Raw genomic sequence first — 25294 nt, forward strand, 5'->3', positions numbered from 1 at the left:
GACCCCAGGAGAGAGGACACTTGCCGAACTGTCGGACGTGCAGACTGAAGGAGAAGCAAACACTTCGCCTTGATGGATGACCACCTCTCCTCCGAAGGACACACGTTTTCTTCTTCCGTGTCCAACTGAGCACCCAGGTAGTGGATCTTCTGGGTGGGGTTCATTATGGACTTCTTGTAGTTGACTTGCAGACCCAACTTGTACATGAGTTGGAGGCATATCGACAGATGTTCTTCTAGAAGCGATGGGGATGAACTCTTCAGAAGCCAGTCGTCTAAGTACGGATATATGAAAATCCGCCTCCTTCGAAGACAAGCCGCCACTATCGCCTTACATTTTGAAAATGTTCTGGGAGCTGATCTCAGGCCAAAAGGGAGCACTGCGTACTGATAATGACTAGCCGCTACTTGAAACCTGAGAAATTTGCGATGTTTTCTGGATACCGGAATATGAAAATAAGCATCCTTCAGATCGATGGAGCACATCCAATCCCCCTGATGTAATTGAGGGAAGATCTGGTGAAGAGCCAGCATTCGAAACCTTTCCTTCCGAATGAATTTGTTCAATCGTCTCAAATCCAGAATGGGTCTGAACTCTGTAACTGGACCTTTTTTCTTTACGAGAAAAAAAATCGAGATTACAGGCCTTGATCTCTCTGCTGAAAAGGAACTGGTTCTATGGCCCTCTTCTTCAGAAGGACGTTCGCTTCCTGTTGTAAGCGCTTTATATTCCACTGTACCATCTTTAGAGGACGCATGACAGGAGGTGGCTTCTTGAATCTCAATAGGTACCCGCTCTGAATGATACCCAGCACCCATCTGTCCTTCGTGATCTGTTTCCACTCGTCCAGATAACGCACAATACTTCCTCCAACCGGAGTGGGACACGGTTGTAGAGGAAGCATCCGTTCATTGTTTCTGAGGCTGCTTGGTAGCAGATGATTGCTGCCTATTCCCATTGCCTCTGCCTCGTCCAGGCCGTCGCTGTTGGAATTGCGATCTCTGTTGATTCTGGCCTTGATTTTGCGAAGACCAATTCGTCTGTTGGCTCCTTTGCTGAAAAGATCTCTTGTCATAGGGACGAAAATTACCCCGACGTTTAAATTCTTTTTTCTTCTCAAGGCCTACGGCCTTAAGGGTGTCCAACTCCACCTTCATTTTAGACATCTCGTCGTCTGCGTGAGATCCAGACAGAGTCGAACCATTAAACGGTAAATTCACCATCTTCCTCTGAGCTTCCGGCTTTAGCCCCGTAAGGCTAAGCCAAGCTGTACGTCTTGCGCAAACACCATGTGCATAACCATGAGCTGACAAGTCCGCCGCATCAGCAGCCGCCCTCCTTAGGGAGTTTATCTGCAAAACGAGCCACTGAGTCCCAGAGCAGACGGTCATAGCGGCCCAATAGAGCTGCCGCACTGGCCACTCGCATGACCGACCCTGAGGTATTGCACATTCTTCGCCCCAAGGAATCCATACTCTTGCTATCCTTTTCAGGTGGAGCAGAAGAGGTAGATGCTGCAGAATGTGCCTTTCTGACTGCAGCTACAATCAGAGAGTCTGGTGGTGGGTCAGACCGCAAAAACATTGGATCTTCTTCTGGAGCCTTGTACTTCTTAGCAATCCTAGAAGGACCTGAACCCACCGTGGCGGGAGTTAGGAATGTTCTCATTGCTGGTTCTATCAACCCGGGCACTAACGGCAGAAGAGGCCTGCCAGTCGTCTTGTGATGCAAGGTTTCGAAGATGACCGACGTTGCTACTTGGGGAACTGCCATCTTGATGTTGAATTTACTCGCTCCACGACATAACACATCATTAAATGTGCTCAAATCGTCCACGGGAGACACTCTGGAAGGAGGAGTAGATGATATAGTTGGAGAATAGTCTCCATATGAAGATCTTGAAGAAGACGAAGATGATGTAGAAGATGGAGTAGGGGTTCTACGTCTTCTCTGAGGAGTTGCCGATCGCTGCCTCCTACGCTCCCTTGAACGTGATTTCTCTCTCACTAAGGATCTTGAGCGTGATCTTCTATGCAGCTCCGTCCGAGGGACCGGAGCTCTCTCCCCCATTATCGGACGCATCTTCCAATGCCTTAAACTTTCCAGCCACCTCGGTGACAAGTTAACAGGCCGTTCTGTATGCTCAGGTGAAGCTTCAGGTGACACCTGCACAATATTCAGCCCTGCTGAAGACTTGGAAGCTCTGGAAGCTGCACGGTGTTCAGAGACCAATGAACCAGACGGAGTCCGTTGCCTGGGCACCAATTGTCTGTCATCTGACACCTGCCCTGAGGTGGAGCCCGCATGAGCCACCACAGAAGAGTCCTGGTGCACTATCTCTTGCCCCACTGCAGATCTGTTGTCTTGCTGATCATGCGGGGAATGTTAATGTTAATTGATTTTTTGAGCGCACAGCTGCCCCAGCGAAGGGGCGTCCCGGCGCTATATCTGAGAAGGTAACATAACTAACAAAAGCAGACAAAGTAGGGAAATTTTAATAAGGCAGGGGGAAAAGGTACGTTTTAACAGCTTTCCTGAAAGCGAGGAGATCTTCTAAAGATCGAATATGAACAGGGAGCGCGTTCCAGAGCTTGGAGGCCAACACAGTAAATGATCGGCCGCCTAGTCTGCATTTTTGGAAGCGTGGAACAAGTGCTAGATTTTGACCTACAGAGCGAAGGCTACGTGAAGGAGTATACAGGGTCAGGAGGTGCTGGAGGATGGTAGGGGTATCAGTTTTGAGAATTTTAAACGCAAAACACAGAGTCTTAAATTCTATGCGTCTAGTTACAGGCAGCCAGTGCAGTTTGGAGATTGTACTGCGGGCTGAACAGAAACGTGGCAGGCCCACCAGGGCCCTGGCAGCCGCATTCTGCACCCGTTGGGAGTCGCAGGAAATCCGCCTGATTGGCACCCAAAAACAGTGAGCTCGCGTAATCAAGCCTTGATGATACGCTAGCTTGAATCACCATCTGGCGAGTGGGGGCATCAAAAAATTTGAGGATAGGCCTCAAACCACGCAGAATGCCGAAGCACGTAGATGCCACCTTCTTAGTATGACACGAGAAGGTTAGTTTGGAGTCCAACCACACGCCAAGATTTTTTTGTTCGGAGACCGGTTTTGGGGGGGGTCCCAGTTCGTTAGGCCACCAGCTCGCACCCCACAGATCAGGATGTTTCCCTAATACCATCACCTCGGTTTTGAGGGCGTTGAGCTGTAAACAGTTGGCAGTAAGCCAGCCAGCAACAGCCCTCAAACCATCCGCAAAGTTTGATGCCAATTGGTCAGAGTCCCCATTGAGAACCACCGCCAACTGGGTATCATTGGCGTATGATACCATTGTGAGACCCCAACTCTTCGCAACCGGCGCCAAAGGTTGAACGTATAAGTTGAAGAGAGTGGGGCTCAACGCCGATCCCTGCGGAACTCCTTGAGTGATGGCATGAGGCTTCGATCTGAACGGTGGCACTACTACCTGAAAGGATCGTTCCGAAAGTAGCGATTGAAACCAATCCAGCGCCTTGCCAGATATGCCGGCCTCACCAAGCCTGCGGATAAGAATGGTGTGGGATACAGTGTCAAAGGCGGCACTGAGGTCTAATAAGACCAGTGCCGCCGTTTGACCTGCATCTAGTACAGAGCGGAGGTGTTCAACCATATATAGGAGTGCCGTCTCTGTACTGTGCCCAGGTCTAAAACCATTCTGTGTAGGATCCAGTAGGTGTGCAGAGGTCAGATGTTTCGTTAAGATGTTATTCACATGAGCCTCTGTGATCTTTGTCACCCATGGAAGGAGGGAGATAGGTCGATAGCTCTCCGGCTTCACTGGATCCAATCCCGGCTTCTTTATAATGGGCATGACACAGGCAGCCTTCCAGCTAGATGGAACTGACCCGGTGGTGAGGGATTGGTCCACCAGTTGTCGAATCGGAGGGAGGCAGATGGACGCCGAGTCCAAAAATTGGGCCGGTCTTAAAGGGTCATCCGGTGAGCCAGACTTGACCTTGGCGGCTAGGAGACTAAACTCCTGTTCCGATGGTATGGGAAGCAAGGCCAAGCACTGAGAGGTACGCAATGTAAAAATCGTACTATCAAGATCAACTTTGGGAAAAGAGCAATAGATGGTATTTACTTTTTCCACAAAGAAGCTGGCTAACGACTCACAGTGAGCAAGGGAACAGATCTCCGTAATAGGAAGTCTGTTCACTGTGAGCTCCTTCAAGACTTTAAAAACCAGTTTGGACGGATTGGAACTCGCCTGTAACTCTCTAGCATAGTAGTCAGCTCAAGCCCGGCAGACAGCTCTATGATATAACTTTACCTTAGCCAGGTAGCATACTTTTAGATCTCTGTCATAGTTCTTCCTCCATGCTCTTTCGGCTTGACAGCAGGTGGCTTTAGTCCGCCTAAGTGCCTCCGAGTACCAGGGGTTAGGCTGAGAAGATCGATTTCTGCTCCAGCTGGCCGGGATTAGTACATCGAGCGCTTGAACAATCCAAGCGCAAAAGATGTTGTACCCAGTTGCGACGTCATCCGTAAGAACCAGAGGAGTAATGGCCAAGAGACAGTGGAAGTCCTCCAATTTGAGCTTTTTCCAGGGTCGCCTGAAAGATGTTTTATCGGGCTTCCCGGTAGAACGTGTTACCATTGTAACAAAAAGCTCAATGAGATGGTGATCACTCCATCCCATAGGTCTAGGGGGAGAAACCTCGGCCAGTTGGAGGTTTGTAAAAACCGGGTCAAGAATATGACCACCCTCATGGGTCGGAAGACGGACCAGTTGGGATAGCTGCACTGCTTCAAGATCGTCCAGCAGGCTTCTAACCACTGGTGACTCCATGGCGTCAAAATGTATGTTAAGATCGCAGATGATGGTAATATTGGAGGAGGACAGAGAGCTAACCAGCTCAGGAAGGGCTTTCCTGAAGGCACAGTCACTCCCTGGAGGGCGATATATCAGAAGGCCTGATAATGTTTGAGTCTGACCAATGCTGATTGAAAAATGGGCACACTCAGCACCAATCAAGTCCATGGGCTTCCAGGTACAAGTGTAGCAAGTTTTAAAAGCCACAGCTATGCCTCCTCCTCTCCCCTTGCGATTTAATGTATGGATTGCGTAGCCTGGGGGAAGGGCCAGATTGATAATGGCCGCGCCCTCATCGCCTAGCCAGGTCTCCGTCATAAAGAAGACATCAGGGCCTTCTAACGAGATAAGCTCGTATATGTCTCGATGATGTTTCGACAGGGACCTGACTCCACTATAGGTTCGGGACTTATTTCTGACCTCGACAAAGACCTAATTGAGGTCCGAGAGGCTGGTCTTGATAGTCTCGACGCCGACCTATGTTCAGGTGGGGGAGACCTAGACACTCCATGCTTCGAGCCCGAAGCAAGCTTCGACGTCGACCTACGTCGCAATGGAGACCTTAACCGTCTCTTTTTAGGTCTCGACGTCGAATCCTTCGACGCCATTCTTCCTCTCGACGTCTACCTTTTCCTCGACGACGACGTACGTCTCTCTCTCGACCTCGGTCTATACTTCGACGTCGACCGATGACTCTTTCTCGACGTTGACACTTTACCCTTTGACGTCGACACACGATCCTTTGATGTCGGACGTCTCTCTTCCCTCGACGTCGACCTCTCACGATCCTTCGACGTCGAACGTTGCCCTCCCGATGTCGTCCTTACTGCAATCGACACCAATTGTCTCGACGTCGAAAAGGATTTCGACGGCGACTGTCGAGACGCTGAACCTTGCCTCACCGGCGAAGTCCTCGACGTCGACGGAGCCCTCTTCGAGGCCGACGGCGATCTGGATCTCGACGTCGAGCGAACCTTTTTTGACGGCGACGCTATCTGGAGTCGATGTTTCTTAGTTCTACCTTCTGGAGACGCTGATCTTCGATGTTTAGGCTGAGAAGATGGCTTAGCAGATGATAACAAGCCTTTGGAACTCTTCTCACCACGGTTTTCTCTCTCCAGAAGGCCCAGCAACCTCATTTTCTCCCTTTCTTTTAAAGTTCTATTTGAAAGGTTGAGGCAGTGAGAACACTCTTCCACCTTAGGAGAAGCTGGAAGACACACCACACAAACAGCGTGTGGGTCAGTTTTCGACATCTTCTTCCCACAGGAAGGGCATTTGTAAAATAAAGGTGGCATTCTGACTAAAAAACACCAACAGTTTAGTCAGAAAAGGATAACAAACCACCACCAAAGCTATATGTTGTCAAAAAATGACAAGAAAAACCAACTTCTGACAGAAAATACTACAAATAAGCAGAGCTCAAGTTCCAGGTTCCTCACAGAACAAGCCGGAAAAAATAACTGACCTAACTGTCACCTGTGGGGCATGATGGGAACAGAGTTCTCCTGGAGGGCTAAAGGCAAAGTGTGCAGATTCTCTGGGGCCTTAAAGGCAAGGTGCCAGTCTGATTTTCTGTACACAGACATTTTTTCATATGCAGCCTTTTTAGGCTAATAACTGTTTACAACAGGTTCTTTGATGAAAATAAAAGGTTTTTCATGGTTATGAAATGCATTTTAGGCTCATGCCTGTTTATTGCATTTATATACAGCATATTTTAATGCTTCAGAACGTGTGTAAGGTTTGGTTTGATTAGCCTATGTATTAATGTTAGGCTGCATATTATGGTTATTATACATGTATATGTGTATAATTACTTAGTACTATGTACTTTTGGTTATATTTACACATATATATATGTATTTTGTTTATGTGTTCCGGGTCCCCGCTCATGGGCGGAGATAATTCAGTGCTTATGACTATTAACCCCTTGCGTGCGGGGCGTATTTTCCGCCTGTGCTGACTCCGCCTTGCGCGGGCGGAGTCATGACGGAACGGTTCCGTCATCAGCACAGCTCAACCGATGCTGATGACGGAACCGTTCTGTCATCAGCACGCAAGGGGTTAATGAGTTTCCCCTGGAAGAGAACCCGAGTTCATTACCGTCGCTTGTTCTGCTTGCTGGCCGGAGTACGAATCTCTAGGAAAAATGGGGTGCAAAATACAAAGTTATAAGATTACTGAGCTGGAGGACCTCGGAAGGTCGCATCTATAGGTCTGTTTCCGACAGACATTCTTCGAGATGTTAAATACGTTTTTCTCATGAGGTTTCCTTAAATACCCAGAAAAAAACAAGAACATGAAATCATACATTTAGTACAACAGCAGCATGCATTATCCACTCACAAGTAACATGTTAAACCTGGAACTAAACTGTGAATGGAACACTGACTAAGAGTAGCTACATCTGCTTACTCACACTGGCGTCATGTTCCAATTCGGTTAACAAGTTAAAGTCGTTTCTCTTAGCAGCGGAAACATCTGAGGGTTTGCAACTCCACACCTAGAACAGAAACGAGGCATTCATGGTTAATAAGAATGCAGGAGGCATCAAGCAATCGTCCTACCTCAGAAACAGAGAATGAGGGAAACAATTCGCATTGTGCATTAATGTTCCTTTTCCTGATAGGACAGTGCCAGCGCCCCAGTACATAAGTGCAGTTACTGGTCAACATTTCACATTCCTCTGAGAGCAGAGCAGCCCATGAGGTCACACACGGTAGTGACCACACAGACCATGTTGTTGCTGGCTCTCTCCTCCCACTCCCTTTAACCCAATATCTTCTACTCTAGCACACCCATCTTTCTGCAGAATTTCTTGTAGGACCGAAATCTTGGTCTACTGTATTAAGACAGAGAGATCTGCAAGTCAGCTGCAAATAGGTGCTATGGCTTGTGGTCAGAGGTGGTCCCCTTGCTCACTGCCCCACAGGATTCAAGCTAGCCCAGCTGATGAGGAGTTATACCCCGAAACCGGTACCAAGATGCTTGTTTCCGGTCCAGGGAGGACCTGGCCTGGCATTTCGGGCTGGACTGTTCCCATGAGGAGCTGGGTCAAGATTGATTTGCATGGCTGGGTCCAAACTGGGGTGGAATAGTGAGCAAAAGAACGATGGATTAAACCCAGATCTCTTGACTAGGGTGAGTGGTTGAAAGGTTTCAGCAACATGTCCATCATCCTGTTGTGTAAGCTTTAGGCTCAAATAAAAGAAAAAACTCCTGAAAGTGCTGGTGGAAACCTGAGGACAGAACTTCCAAGTGTTTATATAACATTTCTTTAGGGCCTACCTTAGGAGTGACCTATATGTATTAAAAATTAAGGTCAGGCCTGGCGAGAGGTTTATTTTGCAAGATCAAAATGGCTGTTTAAAATTGCACTACAGGCTGCAGTGGCAGGACTGGGACAGGTTTTAAAAGGCTGCTTTGGTGGGTGGCACAATGAGTGCTGCAGGCACACTAGTAGCATTTAACTTACAGACCATGAGTATATGTAGTACTATTTACAAGGGGCTTAAATGTAAATTATATGTGCCAAATCGGTGTAGGCCCATTGTACCATGTTTTCGGGAGAGCACAAATGCATTTTAGCTATGGTTAGCAGTAGTAAAGTGCCCAGAGTCTTAAAATCAACTAAAAAAAAACTCAGCAAAACAGGAGGGGTGAAGGCAAAATGTTTGGGGGACTACCACCGAAGGGTGTCAGGTCTAAAATAGCTGCCCCAAACAGAACATCTCAGTACTTGTAAAATTACTACATGATACAGATGATAATCAAGTCCAAAGTAGAGACAAGACACATATTGCCAGAGTTATTAACAACATTCACCTTGGAATTAAGGGCCACATGCACAAAGGTAATAGTTTGGGATTACCAAATAGAGAATCTTTGCAAATCGCTATTTATTAATTGCAAATACCAATGTACAAATGTGTCTTTGACACATTTTGCCATTCCCAGTGGGTCACAAATTGGCCTACCTCATTATTATTAATGAGATGTGTCTCTATTTACAACCCATTAGGAATCAACAAAATCATAGAGATGGTGGCCTTCTGGGGTCAGCAGACCACCATGCATTTTACTGATTTTCAATATAGCAATATTTTTTTAATGCAGCCTGTTTTCCTTGAAGGAAAACAAAATGAGTTTATAAAAATAAAAAATGAAAAGTTTTCTTACAGTTTTTGATTCGTTTGACTACTGCCTCCTCTTAAAAAATGTTTTTACAAACATTCACAAAGGGGAAGGGGTCCCTTGGGAACCCCTTCCCATTTGTGAATTGGTTACCACCTACTTGAAATAAGTAGTAAAATGTGAATGTTTTGCAACTGCATTTCGGTCGCGAAACATTCACACATACTACTGCGATTCATTATTAGGAATGCCTGCCCTAAGCACGCCCCTTTCCAAAACCGAACTGCAAACCCAATTTTGTGATTTAGTAATAGGTTACCGAATCACAAATAGGACTTTGTAAATGCATAAAAGGGTTTTCCACTTATACAAACAGATTCTGAAAATTGGCCTGTATGCGACCACAAAAAGCCTTTGTACATGTGGCCCTAAGAGCTGGTGTAGAAGCAGATAAGAGATTGCAAAACTGAGAAGATGATAGTTTGAACCAGTGGCTGGTAATGATAGGAATAATGGTGCTGGAAGAGACCCCAACATCTACCGGGATGCAAAATAGGTATGGCACAGTGGGTTAACCATATTAGAGGAATAGGTGAGGCTAGCTCAAGGTTGATTAAATTAGTGAACACCGGATCTGAAATATGGCCAGCTACATGAGTGGGGGCATTAACACGATGTAAGAGCTGAATGTCTTTAAGGTCATTGAGAAGGTAGCAGAGGTCAAAAGATTGCTGTCAAAGTAAAGATTTAATTTACATAGCATAATGAATTTGGAAAATTGTGTAGTGTGGGGTGGGGGCGATAGCCTTGGGTAGATTGAGGGAAATACCTTGATATGGCCCCGGGGGTTGGGGAGGGGACACTGTTTTGGATCAGGATATATAAGGGCTCCAGAAAAAAGAAACTGCAAATTAACTTTAGTGAAAAGATTAAGCATTCACTCTCAAGAACTTGGAGATTTGAGATGGATCAATTGAGATGGAACTTGAAAACAATGGTCAAGTTACAGCCCTTTTTGGCAGTGCAATCTTGCCTTCCAGATTAGCTTGTCTTATGTCGGGCATCAAAGCTTCATTAAGCCTCTTGTCCGTAAGAAACGGTGCATTGGGTTGTAGTTCAGAACATTTAAAATATCCAATTTCTGTTTAATCATGGCTCTACAATTAATACTAAAACAGTGAGAGTTACCTTTGCAGAGTGGTGCCTGTCCCATCTCCGCTGGTAAAGCTGAATTTAGGGAGACGTTGCAATAATTACAGGTGTTATCCATATTAGAAAGGTTTAAATGGAGTGGGTACCAGACTTGAAGGACCCTATGCTAGCTGTTCAGAGGCAGAGTACTTAAACAAGGCACTCTTCTGCGGACCAGAGTTCCTGGCGCACGTTGTAGTCCGGGCAAATACAGTCTTGCCTTTGGCATGCCTTCGGTCAGCCAGCAGCACGGATGCCCACTGCCCGAGTTAAATAAGAGCACCATTAGAAAGGGGAGTGGCGATGGGTTTGGACACGATTGTGTCCACAATAAGTGGATAAAACAAAAAGCAACTAGAGCCAAGCAACTCACCAACCTACTGAAAGGCCTCACTTCCAGTGGGAAGTGCTGTTAAAACAAAATAAATTAAATGATGAGAAAAGCAACACATTTATACAGCATAATGGCAACATTTGGAAGCAAGAAAGAGGGACGTTTAAAACGAATCAGAGGAATTTATTTTACTTGCATTGATTTGGGGGCAATTTTAGGGAGGAGAGAGCAAAAATAAAGCTGTATGTGATTTGAAAAATCGTGAGTCACCCTGCAGAGACCGGTGGGTTGGCACATATGACATGGATAGAAATGGAAGTGCATGCAAATATTCTTCAAGAACAGAAACACTTTGGCAATGGGGCCTCCATGCATAGGGGTGCTATCTAGCACTGTAAGAGGGATAAAAAGGTTTGAGTGGGTACTCTAAAAAAAGGCATGGGCAAAGAAGTGTAACTAGGAATATTTTATTAGAGGCTCTGCCTTAGTAATAAGAAACACCCTTCGCATAGGATTATAAAAGTTTGGGATCCACTGCATTAACTCATTAAGATGGGCAGCTCAAAACAAAGGTGTCTCGAAACTGAACATTACATCAATATTTTATAAATGGCATGGTTTATTTATCAAAATGTCACGTAGGAAAGTGTCAACAGAGTTTAAAAAAAGCCTGCTACCATAGACCCAGTTACACAAATAAGACGAAGGGTTTACAAGAACGTAACACCTGTCAAAGCAAGTGTCTGAATTTAAAGGAATATGTCTGCTATTTAATTTCCACATGGCTTAGGTCTGGAGAATATGCTGTGGCCATCTAGTGTTCTGTAACAGTCTGGGGAGCAGATTCATGAGCCCTCGAGGAAAGAGACATCTATACAGTCACTCCAAGTAAAACGTCTGCTGAAAATGCAGGCTGAGTGAGTACAATAGCCTGCCCTCTCCCTACAGTGCCATTAATGCTGCCTTTGTGTGCCAAAGCTTGGACTTTCATGCAACAGGTGGAAGGCAGGATATAAAAGAAAACCAAGCCAATCAAATCTGCTCTTTATTGGAACCTGGCAAAAAGATCTGTTGCCGACGTGTATGGATGAGCTGTGAGTGGTGGGTAGCAGCACAGAAAGCCTGGAGGAGGAGAGGAAATGGTGATGTGAGGGGGGAAGCTTCACAAAGGGGAGAGAGAAAACAAACATCCACTCCTATGGAGCGCTCAAAGAAAAAGAAAAAGGAAGTTCATGTGAGGTGTGGAAGGATGGAAAACCATGCTCAGGAGAAGGACAAACACAAGAAGAGGAAGGAAAGCCAGTGAATAAGAAACAAGAAAATTATACTTATAAGAAAGTCAACAAATTAAAAGTAATGAGCTGACCCAAAATCCACTGTAAGGATTGGAACTGAACACAATAGGTCTAAAACAACACATAGGTAAAAGCTGTCTGTAGGTGAGACCTAAAAAGCCTCTTGCCCCTTTCCTCACTAGAGGACTATAAAGTACGAGCCAACTCACAGAGTTTTTTTTAATGTCTACTCCTGCGGACACTGCTTTACATTCCAGACTTATTTTGGACCTGCTACTTCGCTTACCTTTAGCCTCTCCTAGCTCAATATTGGAGAGCAATGCAATTGGGTGGGCTGGCCTCCTCCATTCTATTTTTGTAGTTTTCGGTGGTCAGTGCTCTAAGCTACTATCTATGTTCTGGTAAGGGCACACTGCAGGGTCTTTCGGGTAGCAAAGCCTGACTTCATGGGAAATGCATGTGGGGCTTGGTTGTTGTTCCAGTATAGTTCAAGCGTGGGTTTGTTTCTCTGTCAAGTTCTACATTTTTGTGTACCTGGCATTTCTTTTATCCAGGGGCAGAACTTTGATCTTTTTCCCTGGTTGGTGTGGGAATTCTGGGCTGTACACTATGGTTTTGTCCTGGCTGGAGTCCGTCTGTGTTTCTGGGTAGTATCAGCCCGAATTAACAGGTTTGGCATATCACTGTTCTTGTGTTACAATTGAGTCACTATGGGCTTTGGTTTGGCATGTTCAGCTCAGGGGCTGTATGCCCTACCGCAAAGCCTGGGGTGGTTGTTGTCCCTACCTCACTAATGGGTTGGGGGTGTATGGCTGTTGTGGTAATTTGCTGGTCCTTCCTTGGCTGCCTGTTGGGAATTCCTAGCCATTGCTTTGGGGCTCATGGGTACCTACTTTTAATTTTTCATAGGCTATCCTTTGGTTCAGAGGGTCCTTCAGGTTGCTCTGTGTGTGTTTGTGTTGTCTTCCAGTGGCCCTCTCCTTCAGAGCATTAGCCTCTAGTTTTCTCTGTAAAGGTCTTGGTGGAAGGGGGGAGGATTAGGGACAGGGGTAGTAGTGATCCTCTGGATCGAGTTGGGCACAGAATGAATCTCCGAGGCCTTTTCAGCACTTATTAGTGGCTCAGAGATGCAAGATAGTCTGTGTCTTGGTCAGAACCCCCTCTCCTGTCTAGGTGGATGAACATATAAGCTTCTGTCCTTTGGTCACTTCTTGGCCATGTTGACCATTGTTCTAAGTCTGCTTTGGCGTGTCTGGTGGCTTTGGCCACTCTGGCTTCCCTGTGGACTTCCTACTTGGCTTGAGGATCGCCTTCTGACTGCTTGGATTCTTCTATTGGCACCTTGTCTCCTTGGACCCTTGTTCTAGATTTGCTGAGACAAGGGTTGACAGCTTTCCCTACCCTGGCTCTCCCTGTGCTCCCCTGCTGGGCTTGGGTTGTCTTCTGTCTGTCAGACTCCTTTTTTTCGACCCTAGTTTCATTGGATGTTTTTATTTTGATCAGGCGTGTTCTGGTATTTTACATGCCCTGGCTTCTCCTGGTGCACCCTGCTGGGCTTGGGGGTTGTGGTTGCCTTCTGCCTCCCAGTGTCCTTCTCTTGGGTCCTACATCGCTGGGTGTCTGTTGGAATATGGTTTTTGGGAATTAACTGTCCTGGTTCCTCCATGTGCTCAATGTTGGACTCACAGGTTGCATGCTGTCAATCTGGATACTTCTCTTAGGCCCTCATTTCCTTGGCCTTGATTTATCCTGGGCCATTTCTTAAGGTGATGGGTGCTCTGCCTGCTCTTATATCCCTGTATGCTCCCTGCGGTTCTTAGACTGAAGGCAATTATCCACGCTCAATTAGGGTCCTCTTTTTGAGATCCTTCACACCTTGGTCCTGTGCTTGTGGTCGGTATGAATGATGTTTCTAGGCATCAAACAGCCTGGTTCTCCTTGTGCTCAATTTCGGGCTTGCCTGCTTAGACCATTCCCCTGGACAGCCTCTATTCTGTTGCATCATGTTTGTTATGAGCTGTTGCGGCAAGGTTGGTGAGCTCCCTATTGATTTTTCTATGCACTTGGTACTTTGGGATTACATTTCTGCCTGCTGGGATTCGTCTAGTGACCAAGTTTTGTCTCAGTTTTCAGTTTTGGGTCAGTTTCCCTGGTGGTTGGTGGATTTCACTTCATTGAAGTCCTTATATCTTTCCTGCTGGGCTTGGAGCAGAGCATTACCACCTACCTTGCGACCCTTGGTAGACGCCTTGTCTCCATGGTCCTTTGTTCCGGGGCTTTGTTGAGATGTAGAGTTTGTGGCTTTGGTCACAATGCCTACCCTTGCGCTCCTTGCTGGGTTTGAAGCTTTGGAGTTGCCTTCTACTTGCCTGTATACTTTTCCTGAGCACTCCTATTTAATGGGTTCTTTGCTCAGGTCGGCTAGGAGCCATTGTAGTGGTTTTTGCTGCCCCAGCTCTCTTTGTGCTTCATGCTGGGATTGGGAAGTGCTTTCTGCCAGATTGGTGCATTCTCTTGGGCCACCAATCTCTTGATCCTTTATGCAGGATTGGTTTGAACACTGTTGTGGGTATTCCGTTTGCTCTGCCTTTCCATTATGCTGCCTGCTGTGCTTGGTGCCACTCTCTTTTGGTGCTACCTCCGTTGGTCTGGGGTATACTGGTCTTCACATGAAAAATCTGTGGTTTGGCAGGTTGGGCATGTGCCTCTGTTGAGTTTGACTTGCTGACTAAGTGTGTTTTGCCTGGTATCATGTGTGGGGAATATTGACTTTCTGCCCTGATCAAATGTTCAATTTCCTTTCTTTTAGTTGGGTTGGCCTTGGGGTCCCCCACGCTTGTGCTCTCTTATGGGTTTTGAGCCTGGGGTGTTGTTGCCTAGGCTGCCTTTTTCAGTCAAGCCTTTCCCTTCCCTTAGCTTGTGGAATACTGGGTCTGGTTTCTAATTGTTCTAGGTTTCTTTAGGGCTGGGCAAGCACCATTTGGCTCTCATTGATGGAAATTGTTTTCTGTCTTACAGCTGCATTGCCTTAAAGTTTCCAGAGTATTTTGGTGGCCTCCTGTCTCTCTCTGATTGGGTGAGAAGGTAGGAAGTTTCTCCGCCCCTTTACAGGTTCTTTAGTTCAGTATTATTTCTGCTTTCTAGCATTCCCTCTGACTGCCATCCTGTTGTTGGACTTCGCATGTTAGGCTTGGTCAGTCCTCTATAACTTACCCCAATATTCTTTGGGGCTTATCTACTGGGTCTTTTACATGTGGGTCCCCAGTGCAGTGCAAATCGAAGAGGATTTCTTCTTTTGACAAGGCTGATGTGCTCCTTTTTAGGTGGATTTCCTCCATCTGGTGTGGTCCTGCCTTGTGTCAATCGATTGCCAAGCTCCATTTTTGATGCTGGTCCCGGTGAACTCCTAATTCTGAGTGAGGGTCTGGCCTTGGGCTTTCAGAGGTGCTTCCAGCTGGAATTGAGCATATGGGCTGTTTTTTTCTGCTCTGATTGCACCTCTGCTAGTTATCTATCCCCGACATCTTACCTAGGTTCGATGTTGACGTGGGGATGTCCCTGGATCCTTCCGTCTTCATCAGAACTGGTTCTGATTTCTATTTTGGCTATTTGGTGCGCCTCTTGTTGAGTGACTGGCTTGTGAGCACCTTTACCTTGACTAGTCCCGTTTTGGATTTCTGGTCCTTGTTGGTTTGGTACTGTGGCGCCTTTCTGTGGCATTGTTGGGATAGTATTCTTTTTCTATCTGGGAGAGTATTGCTTTTCTATCTGAGCTCAGCGACTTCTGTTCGAGGGCTAGTCCGCCTCTTTAGGACTGCTGCTGCTGTTTGATTCCCACTCTTGTGGCAGGTGGGTGATTGCTGGTCTCTGACTGCATGATTGGTTTATATGCCTGTAACCTTTCTCCCTTCTTGTGTTTCTTTTGTTGCAGCAGTGTTCCTTTCTAGAGGCATCTTGTGTTGCTTAGGGGTTGTGTGTGGTTTCTGCTTAATGCTATCCTCACGAAATGTAAGGGCTGGGATGTTGAAGGGTTGCTGAAGTAATGCCCTAATTACTTATCTAGTAATCTCCATTACTCTTCTCAGTCCCAGTACTTACAACCTTCTCCCCCTGCCTGTTGTCCTGACCTTGAGTACCAGTGCTTGAGGTCAGAACATTTTGAAGGTTCGGCTGCTCCTTGATGGTTCCTTGGTGAGTGGAGGAGGTAGAGGAGGACAATGGAGAATGGGGGTTGGAAGAGAGGCTTTTTAGCATAACTCGGTCAGAGGTGCCTAACCGCACTAAATTTAACTCCTGTTACAAGGAAGAATAATTGGAGAAATGGAGATTACCGATTAGTAATAGGCATATTTCACATTATTAAAGGCCAGTACATGAAGTAAAAAAAACACACCTTTATCGTGGAATCCCAGGAAGCAGTATATAACCTGTTATCATGCCAACAGAGCTTGCTGACAGCATCATCATGTCCCATTAAAGTGTCGTGTCGTCTTCCAAATGCTATAGAATAAAAATAACTGAGACAAAACAAAATTACGAGTTACAGGTAGTAAACATTTTTCCAATGTCACGTCCCACTAGCTAACTTCATAAAGAATGCATGTGGGAAAAAACAGCGGTCACATTTAGAATCTTAGGAAAAGATGACAAAAGTGATAAAGGTCACCATCTATCAATTACTTTCATTAAGCATTCTCCTGAACACAGCATTGTGAATATGGAAACACATGAATGCGGGTGCAGGATACTTACACATGATTATCCCATGAAGAACATATGGCTGTGGAATCATCTGGTAACACCAAACAAGATGACAAGGCCTACAAATCATAAGAGGGAATACTTATTCTGTTATCAAATTTTATTGTCTCTTTTTCAAAACAAGATAGATCAGCATAAAATGAATGACCAGGATAATTTCGCTCTTCAATGAATTATTTTCACACACTCAGTAAACTAATATCTGTGCATGTCAACAGGCCCACTTTATAAAAATACATAGGGATTAAACTAATTTCCCTCTAGTTTCCCTCATGGTTCCAGATACATTTTTAATACTGTTCATAACAATTGTACAAGCACAGTTGCCATTCAAATGTAGTACACATGGTCAGCCCCCTTGAAAATATCAGTGGGGGCTCCCTTTCGCTCTCTAAAGACAATAGGCTTGATTTAGAGGGGAGCGTCATATGGACAGTCAGCACAAAAATGGCGGATGTCCCATTCACACTCCTCTCGGTTCTTCTGCTTGAGAAGTCGGGGGAGAACCGTGCAAACCTGTACTATGTACAGGGGTATAGGTTATAAAGGAGAATGTCACTGACAACATTTAGCAATTAGGCTCTAAGGGTCACTATCTGATGCTAGGGAGACCAAACAAATGGAAATGGCCCCTTTGCATAGAAAAAAGTAGCAGATGAATACCTAACACTGCTTTTTTCTCTTAGACAGATTTAAAGATTGTGCTGGAAGGGAATTTCTTCAAAAGGCACACTATGTTATCATTCTAAGTGTCATTACGAATACTAACCTTTTGTCAGAATAAAGACTGTGCATAATGTATACTAAATTAGTCAATAGACCAGTGAATCTGTTCAATTGGCATATGGATAACGAACCAATTGGAAACCACTGTCTAACCTAAAAAGAGGATAGCAAAAGTTCTTCTTTGAAGGAAAGGTTTGTGAAAGTCCACTATTAGCAGCTGTTGATTGTGAGAGAGTAGTCTACATAAGCTCTAGTCATTACCAAGATTTTTAGGACAGGTTTAGATGTACTCGTATAAATCCCACCTATCAAGCATACTGCACATAACCAATCTTTCTCATTGGGGGTACTGTGTCTGAACTTTATGGTGATCTATACATGTTTTTCATATTTCCCCACATATCCAGATTGCTTAAGTTCTTTTTAACATTGGTTGTTCTAGAATGGCCGGTAAAGAGATAGATATTTTGTGCCAGCAAAACCATTATGACTTCTCTCACCTGTTTCAGAACAGCAATCATCTCAATCTTTATGACTGAGCCGTTCATAGATTCTCATACTTATGAAATATTCCCTACAGTCAGACCTGGTAATTGTTAGTGTATTGAACACATCGGGATCAAGAACATACATTAAACTAAGAAACCGTAGGTGTACGTGCGCTTTACAAATTTTATTCATCATATCATTAAATACATCACTCTATGCACCCTTTTGCAAGTCAGAAAGGTATTCAAATTGAGCCAAGTAAATATACACTTAAGTTTGTACTAAAAAAAGCTTAATGAAAATATTTTGTTAAAAAAACAAAAAAACATTCTGAATTATAATGCGAAGGCGGCAAGAATAAAGTGTCTGCTCCCAACTACAAGTAACAAAGTCACAACAGCATCAATGTTTTATAACTGCAATGGTGGCTGCAAACCATTGAAAAGTTACTAATTCCTCAAAAGAGGTGGTAACTAATTTGTAAAGGAGAAGGTGCCCCCATGCAACAGCTTCTCTTTTGGGAATCATAGTTGATGGCATCCTAGGGAGCAGACTGAAGTGCAGAGGATGACTGTGTGCTCCCCCGGATGTCTTCTCAAATGGGAAACGTTTTTTTGAAATGGCACCAGCTCCAGGTCCAAGTAGCTATAAAAAACACATTATAGCTTGAGAATGCAAATGCTGGGATGGCACTCTGCTATTCTTTGCAGGCCACCACCTGGCATTTGTAGAAAAGCGCAAGGGATTGCAAATGGCAATCCACCTTATTAAAATGTATGTGGTTTAACGACCCACTGTGAATTGGAGATTTGAATTACGAGCTATCAGTACAGTGGGCGCTTTGCAAACTGCAAACCAACCAATGTGTATTTGCACGTTTGAAAATGGGGATAGAAAAATCACACCCTTTGATATTAGGGTCTGCTCTGTAGTCAATAAACGTTAGCATTAAACTCCACGTCCTGGTGCCCATCTTTAGAATTTCATAGCACAAGTGTATAAGGAACCACATATCAATATATGAAACATACCAATGCTGGAGAACTTCAGATATATACAAGTACTTTTTTTGTCTCCAGAACTGGATCGTTAACGCATTTAGATGTATACAAGTAAACTTTGATGCAGCCTTTACTTGTAGTGAAAAAAAGGTATGGGAGGGGTCTTGCTTAGCTCAGATGTAATTCCACAGGCGACTTAAAGGGCCAATCAAGGATTGGTCCACAATCGAACTGTTTCCTCAAAAGATTTGATGCATGGCTCTTTAGATGAGAAATTAGCACTCTCCCAACCTATCTTACTTACTTACTGCCCAGTAAGAAATCTGTGTTCCATGACATATATGTGCTTTCAGTCAAACAAAAAAGTTGAAAGGGGTAGGTCAGGACTATGGTTCGCTCCCAAGATGTAATTCCTTTGGCTCACTTAGCAAAGGTACGGACGGGACCCGACATGAATTCTTTCTTGACTTTGTGTGGAAATAGAAATATAACCTGGTTGCATAAAGACATACCTGTGAGAAGCACTCATATGGAGAATATTTCAAGCTTGTGCACGAAAACAACTATAAGTAAGGCAGTAGTGGTCATGGTTGTGATGTAATCAAATGGAAATGTTCACTCCTTCAATAGTAGCAAAACCACTATCGTTTTAGAGCATATGTAGCTTCAAGTGCAGTTCAAGATATCCGTACATTCAGAAGTGTGGTACTCAGCACTAAGAGGTTGAGAATCAAAGAGTATGCAAAAAAATCCAAAATATATCGGCTACAAAACCAGTCTGAAACCCCTGACAAATGAAAGGTGGGGTGTAATCTAAACCTTAGGCCACAAATAACAGAAATCTTGAGTGTATCGTCATCAGCCAACATGGGGAAATATAATTCTACCACCTCCCTTGATCACAACAACCATCCTGGGAAAGATTTGTGATCTATCTAGTCAATTATAAAACAGATGTTCTTGGTTGGATTCAAATCCACATGGGTGGAATTGAAATGAAGCACAAAGTATACTGCATTTCTCCCTACTAGATTACTCATCTCCCACACAGAGGTAGCATATACAAAACATATCAGGCCAATATTTTTTCATCATGCACCTTCTTCTCTTGTGTCTATAGAAGACCAAAAAATGTAAATGTCCTACAACACATAGCCATGAGATACCTTTAAGAGTGCCTATCATTTTTTTGCTAACATTAAATTGTAAAATGACTGAATGGTTAAAGGATTTACATAGTTATGTTTAATAATGTATCAGAATGTATATCTCATAAGTCATGACGAGAGCTAACCGGTTAAAAATAATTAGGGTTGTCAACGGGTACAACATATAACAAAATCTTCAAGACCAATATTTAAACTCACCATATTTGAAAATGATATACTTCTTTGGAGTGATTTGAGCTCTTTAGAAAACATCTTCAGTGTAGAATCTAATGCAAAAAAACAATATGCAAAAACGGAGTCAAACAAGTCAAATGCATATTGCGTCTTCATGGGGGAAAACAGAAAAACTGATTTCTAGGAAAAAAAATGTAATTTCATAACTTACTTTGAGATATATTATATCAGTGTTATCACTCCCTATCATTTAAAAGTGTTTACAAATCGTGTTTGAACCATATGTAGGTGTAATCAATTGAAATAACCAAAATAAGCAGAGCAGGATAGGAAAATTAAGGACACCATGAAGGGATGACAGGATGCACAGGGGGCTTTTAAGTCTCTGCAGTTCCCTATGTGTCACTGGCAGTCAATACATCTTGAGTGTAGTATGCTTCAGCCTCATTCCCAAAAAGAGCCAACTTAAAAGTGAATAAGAAATCTATTCTTGTAGGCTAACCATAGCTTCTGCAGGCCAGGCCAGTAAAGAAAAATAAACAGTCCTACATTTCCAAGAGTACTATCACTTAAAAAATGTATGCATGAAAGCTAGTTTAAATTTTCCACTAGGTAGAAAATTCATATGGCTAAGCTATGCGGAAATGTGCATCTGCACAAATATTATGTTTTTGCTAAACAAGGATAATAGTTTTCTCTTTGAAGAAGCCACTTCCTCTCTACTATCATTTAATATTAGAGGATTTCCTTCACTTTCTACCTTCGTTAGGAGCATACTTCATTAATGAAAGAAGTAATTGCGCATGCGTTTCCACTTACAAAAGTTTAGGAATGCCAAAAAACAAGCGCTTGAGGGTGGTGTTAACTCAATTTTGCATCATCAAACCCTGTGCTACAGCACTGCACTTTTATTGGTCACAAGTGCAACAATGTCATAAAATGTCACAAATGTAGATTATGTTTTCCTTAGACTCAAAAAATATTATTTTTAAGTGTTTTTTGCACACCTCAGTGAAACACAGGTGCACTGCATTCTTTGTCAGTCATGCCTATATATTGCACACTTTTGCAGAGGCTGGTCAAACATAAAAAAAGAAGGAAAGAGAGAGGGTATGAGGAATTTGAGGAGACACGGAAAACCAATCAGACCTAAGGTCATAAAAGACTTCATAAGAAAGTACAATCAACATTCTGAAGAGGGGAATGATGGAAGTTCAGAGAACATAGACTGTAGTCAGAAACTGCAACACAGAAAAGTGGTTACTTGATAAAAGTCTGAGAGCAGGGAACCTTATAACATAGATGAAGTATCTAACTGATCATTAGTCAACAGTGTAACACCAACTATTCACCATGTCATTACATACTTTATTCCAAGCACCTGCCCTCCACAACATAGATCCCTAAAATTCACAAGGCTGTTTTATGCACCACATAGCTGTTTTATGCACCATGAAAAGCTGTTAAGTTAAACCTCACTCATGCAAGGGTGAATGGAGAAGTATAAATCCTTCTGAGGTCGGGCCCTTGCAAATTTGGAAAGGCAGGGGAATACTTAATTTATTAAGTATGACTCAATAGTGACTTCCACTGCTGCATGAGGTGACTTTGAATAGCAAATAGGAGGGGATCTTTTATAAACCTTGCTGAATTGGTGCCTTTGAAAGTGGTCAATATCAAAGCCATGATGCTTAATCCCATCTTAACTGCAAATTAAAACGGTGGAGGCGATCCAACTGCAAGAGCATTTTAAGCATACAGATTAACTCGAATTTTAAAAATATTATCATATGCAGGTTATACTGAAGGAAATAGTAAAAAGTGAGGAACTATTTGCTGTGTTGTGCCAGATCACACGAGGCCAACAAAATAATGAAATCAAGAACACTGAACTGGAACAGACAACAAGCCTACATTCAGTAGTTAGGCCAATGTACACAGCTCTACTGACAGGTCTTTCTCTGACTACAATGCTATAGCCTCTGAAAAGTCTTGGCGAAGTTAGGTATCCCTCTCTCCGACCAAGCTTGAAGTGGAAGACTATTCCAGTTGCAATACAGTAAAGTGTGTCTCCGCAAAAGACGTTCTAGTTTTGAAGGCAGAGAGCTTCTCAATGCAAGTAGATCATATACCTAATGATACCAGCTCCACTTGGAGGGAATGAAACCATCATCATGATGAATACAAGAACTCACTGAGAGTCACAAGATCCAACATAATCAGGAAAAAGATGTACAAAAAGAAATCGGTCAAATTAGAAGTTACATTTTCTTTAAAATAATTTTCCACAGATCAAACAGCCATGAACTAATATAGTTCCCATTCACTAATGGCCACATTTTCCATGTTGAATGCATATGCCTCGAGCTTTCTTTCATAGCTAGATGAAAGTTGACAAGACTGGGATGCCAGAATGCAAAACACCTATTCACACATTTGAAAAGCAAAACGTATGCTGACTGAAAGACACTTCTGTGTCAATCTGAGGCTGTCGCTTCTCGTTCACAGATCCTTTGCAACAGTTCTTGCTCAGAAAGACTTGAGTACTCACAAGTATTGTGACACAGAGCACCCAGCAAGTTGATTGAATCTTATTAGATGCCATAATCAGGCAACTCCTACTGAGGGGATACTTTTCCCATAAAAGCCCTAATGTAACTGGGTACTGCAGGCCCAATATGTGGGGCTAGCCAACAAGGGCTCCTTCCAACTTCTATCTGCCCGAGAGCCCATCACTTTAACATTTTCTAAAGACACAATGTCACTTTCAAGGTAATTCTGCATCGTCCCTTTGCATTATATCTAAATTAAGTGCTGGTTGTTAACTTATCAGCTGTCTTACTAGGAAATTAACCGCATCGCTGCTGCGGCGATTTTTGCGCTGTGCGGCTTTTTTCGTTTTACCGCGTTACATGACGAGCTCAGCTCGTCATCAGCACACGCCACCCGTGGCTGATGACGAGCTGAGCGCGTCATCAGCAGCGAAGGGGTTAATAGGGCACGCCTAGGGAAAAGGATATGGTGATATGTCTCTCTTTATATTCCAGTCTGTACTCCATTCCTGGGACGGTCCATCTTTTAGCCATCTCAACACAGAACTCCAACCTATGATGTGGATGTCCATTCCTACACCAAAGCAGACCCAAAGATGAAGCACATAGCAGTTTTACATTGCAATTTTAGTACACAACATTGTGTTAGATATACGGTTGATCCCTTAGTGCAGTGGAATTAGAGTACTAGTGGATCCCTTGCCTGTAGAGGCAATAAAACCAGACCCATATGGAGATGACGGATATTACAGAAGATGGTACACCACTTCAGCAGGGTTTTATCAGGACTCTGCTGAAGAGGGTGCAAAAGGACTTCCCTCCATCAACTGTAGAATGCTCTAGCCTCTGAAAGATTCACATATAATAAGAAGGACTTATAATTTTGGTGTGTCTAGTATTACAAATGAAATACAGAAATAGGGCTCTTGTGTGCTGGGCAACATTCAGATTTACCACCTTTTAAACATAAATGGACCATACAGAAATACTTTAACAACGCCATGGTGGCAGGGGAATTATACTACTCTTGTGTCTTCCTGGGAAACACAGCATAAAAGTAACTGGATCAACAACGGTATTGAATGTGAATTCACAACTGGTATTCATTCATACGAGGCGTATGTATTTAATGATGTAATGGTTGTACTTTTATTGGTCAAAACAAGTCTTGCTTTGAAACAAAAAAAGTGAATTATTATCCTGAGGCACAGAAGACCTCCTCCACCCGGCTTCATGGAAAAGTTTAACTATAAGGGTGCCCAACAGCCATCAGGTCTCTATCCAGTAGAGAGGCAGTAACCATAAAGAATACCGATGATGCTCTTCAGAACAGCAACAATAGGGACACAATCTCTTCTCCCTTCTTGGCTGCACTGAACAATGTCAAGTATTGTGTCCCGCTTAACACCACCTTCATTGCAGGCCAAGGGATGCTCCTTTATCTTGAAAGATGGCCAAAGACTCCATTACTTTAAAAGTGATTTCTTTTACCTTTACAGGGAACCCAGTGGCGTATTCTGGGCAGAGAAAAACATCAAGATGAATTAACATGCAAATGATACTCAATCTACTTTTAAAACTCTTCTCGGAATGAAATCACTTGCCTGAAAGACAGTCTCTTCATTAATAGCCTGTGGGTGTCAAATGTCTATTTAGAGTTCAACCTGTGAAGATGATGTTTGTTCGAATCACTACATACATGAATCGCAATCGTTTCACCACTTGACTGTCAAAGATGTCACATTACTTTGTTTACAAATCCATTTCAGCGTTACCTTTAATATATACTTTGCAAACAAAACATAGGTAGTCTTGGACCAGCTATCATCCTTCTCTGCAGGTTCATTACTCATGAAGCCAAACTTAAGAATATTTATCTAGGTAGCTCTCCCATGACATCTGATGAAGACAAAGTCCTGCTTGTTGGCATCCCAGTCTGTGACCTAACCCTCGTAAAGAGTGTTGTCCACAGCAGCATGACTTAAAGGGCTAAGAAATTATCAATGCCATGTTCAATAAAGTTCAGTAGCTCCCTATGGCGCCATTCAATGAACGACTGCCAACCTGTGTACATGACTAAGCAGCACACCTTGCAATCCAAACTGATTTTTGGATACTATTAAGAAACACAATTTGGAGAGGGAGGTGCCAAGGTGGCGACCAAGATGACCGCTTAGGCTCCCGGCTCCGCAGACCTTCTCATCCTGCTACAAGATCCTGCCAGTTATCCTGTGCCTATGTAACTCTCCCGGGTAGACGAAACGGAATAACGCTACACCGAGTGACCCCGAAAGTTCCACCTGCTTCGAGAACGGAGAAACTTTGACTTGAAGTTTGCGGCCTACATCAGCATTGAAGCCGGGGCCTCGAGTAAGAATGCAGCCGGCTTCTAGTTGAACAACATCGGCCATAAGAGATCGGGAGGAGTCGGTCCACCGGAATGGAAGTACATTTTGTCCGATTTCAACATCAAACATCCGTATGGATTAGCGCCAAAGTGGGGCACCTCAATGACACTGCGGGTGCGAACTGAATAATTGGTTGTCGGAGCCCGGAATATAAACGGCTTGGTACCGTCTAAACTGCGACCCGATGGTTTC

The 25294-nt window shown here is 43.9% G+C and overlaps 1 protein-coding gene across 1 annotated transcript in view; it reads right to left on the reverse strand.

Moving 5' to 3' along the window:
- The window catches only part of NSMAF (neutral sphingomyelinase activation associated factor), a 606375-nt gene that overhangs the window by 78115 nt on the left and 502966 nt on the right, over window positions 1-25294 (reverse strand). Inside the window, exons 24-27 of the mRNA XM_086965781.1 lie at window positions 20167-20234; window positions 16575-16642; window positions 16216-16339; window positions 7288-7371 (exon numbers count right to left, since the gene is read on the reverse strand). Of these exons, the coding sequence (XP_086821907.1) occupies window positions 7288-7371; window positions 16216-16339; window positions 16575-16642; window positions 20167-20234 (344 nt within the window). The remainder of the gene's footprint in view (window positions 1-7287; window positions 7372-16215; window positions 16340-16574; window positions 16643-20166; window positions 20235-25294) is intronic.

The sequence above is a fragment of the Lissotriton vulgaris genome, chromosome 4_1 (genome assembly GCF_964263255.1).
Source record: "Lissotriton vulgaris chromosome 4_1, aLisVul1.2, whole genome shotgun sequence".
In the NCBI taxonomy this organism is placed as follows: domain Eukaryota; kingdom Metazoa; phylum Chordata; class Amphibia; order Caudata; family Salamandridae; genus Lissotriton; species Lissotriton vulgaris.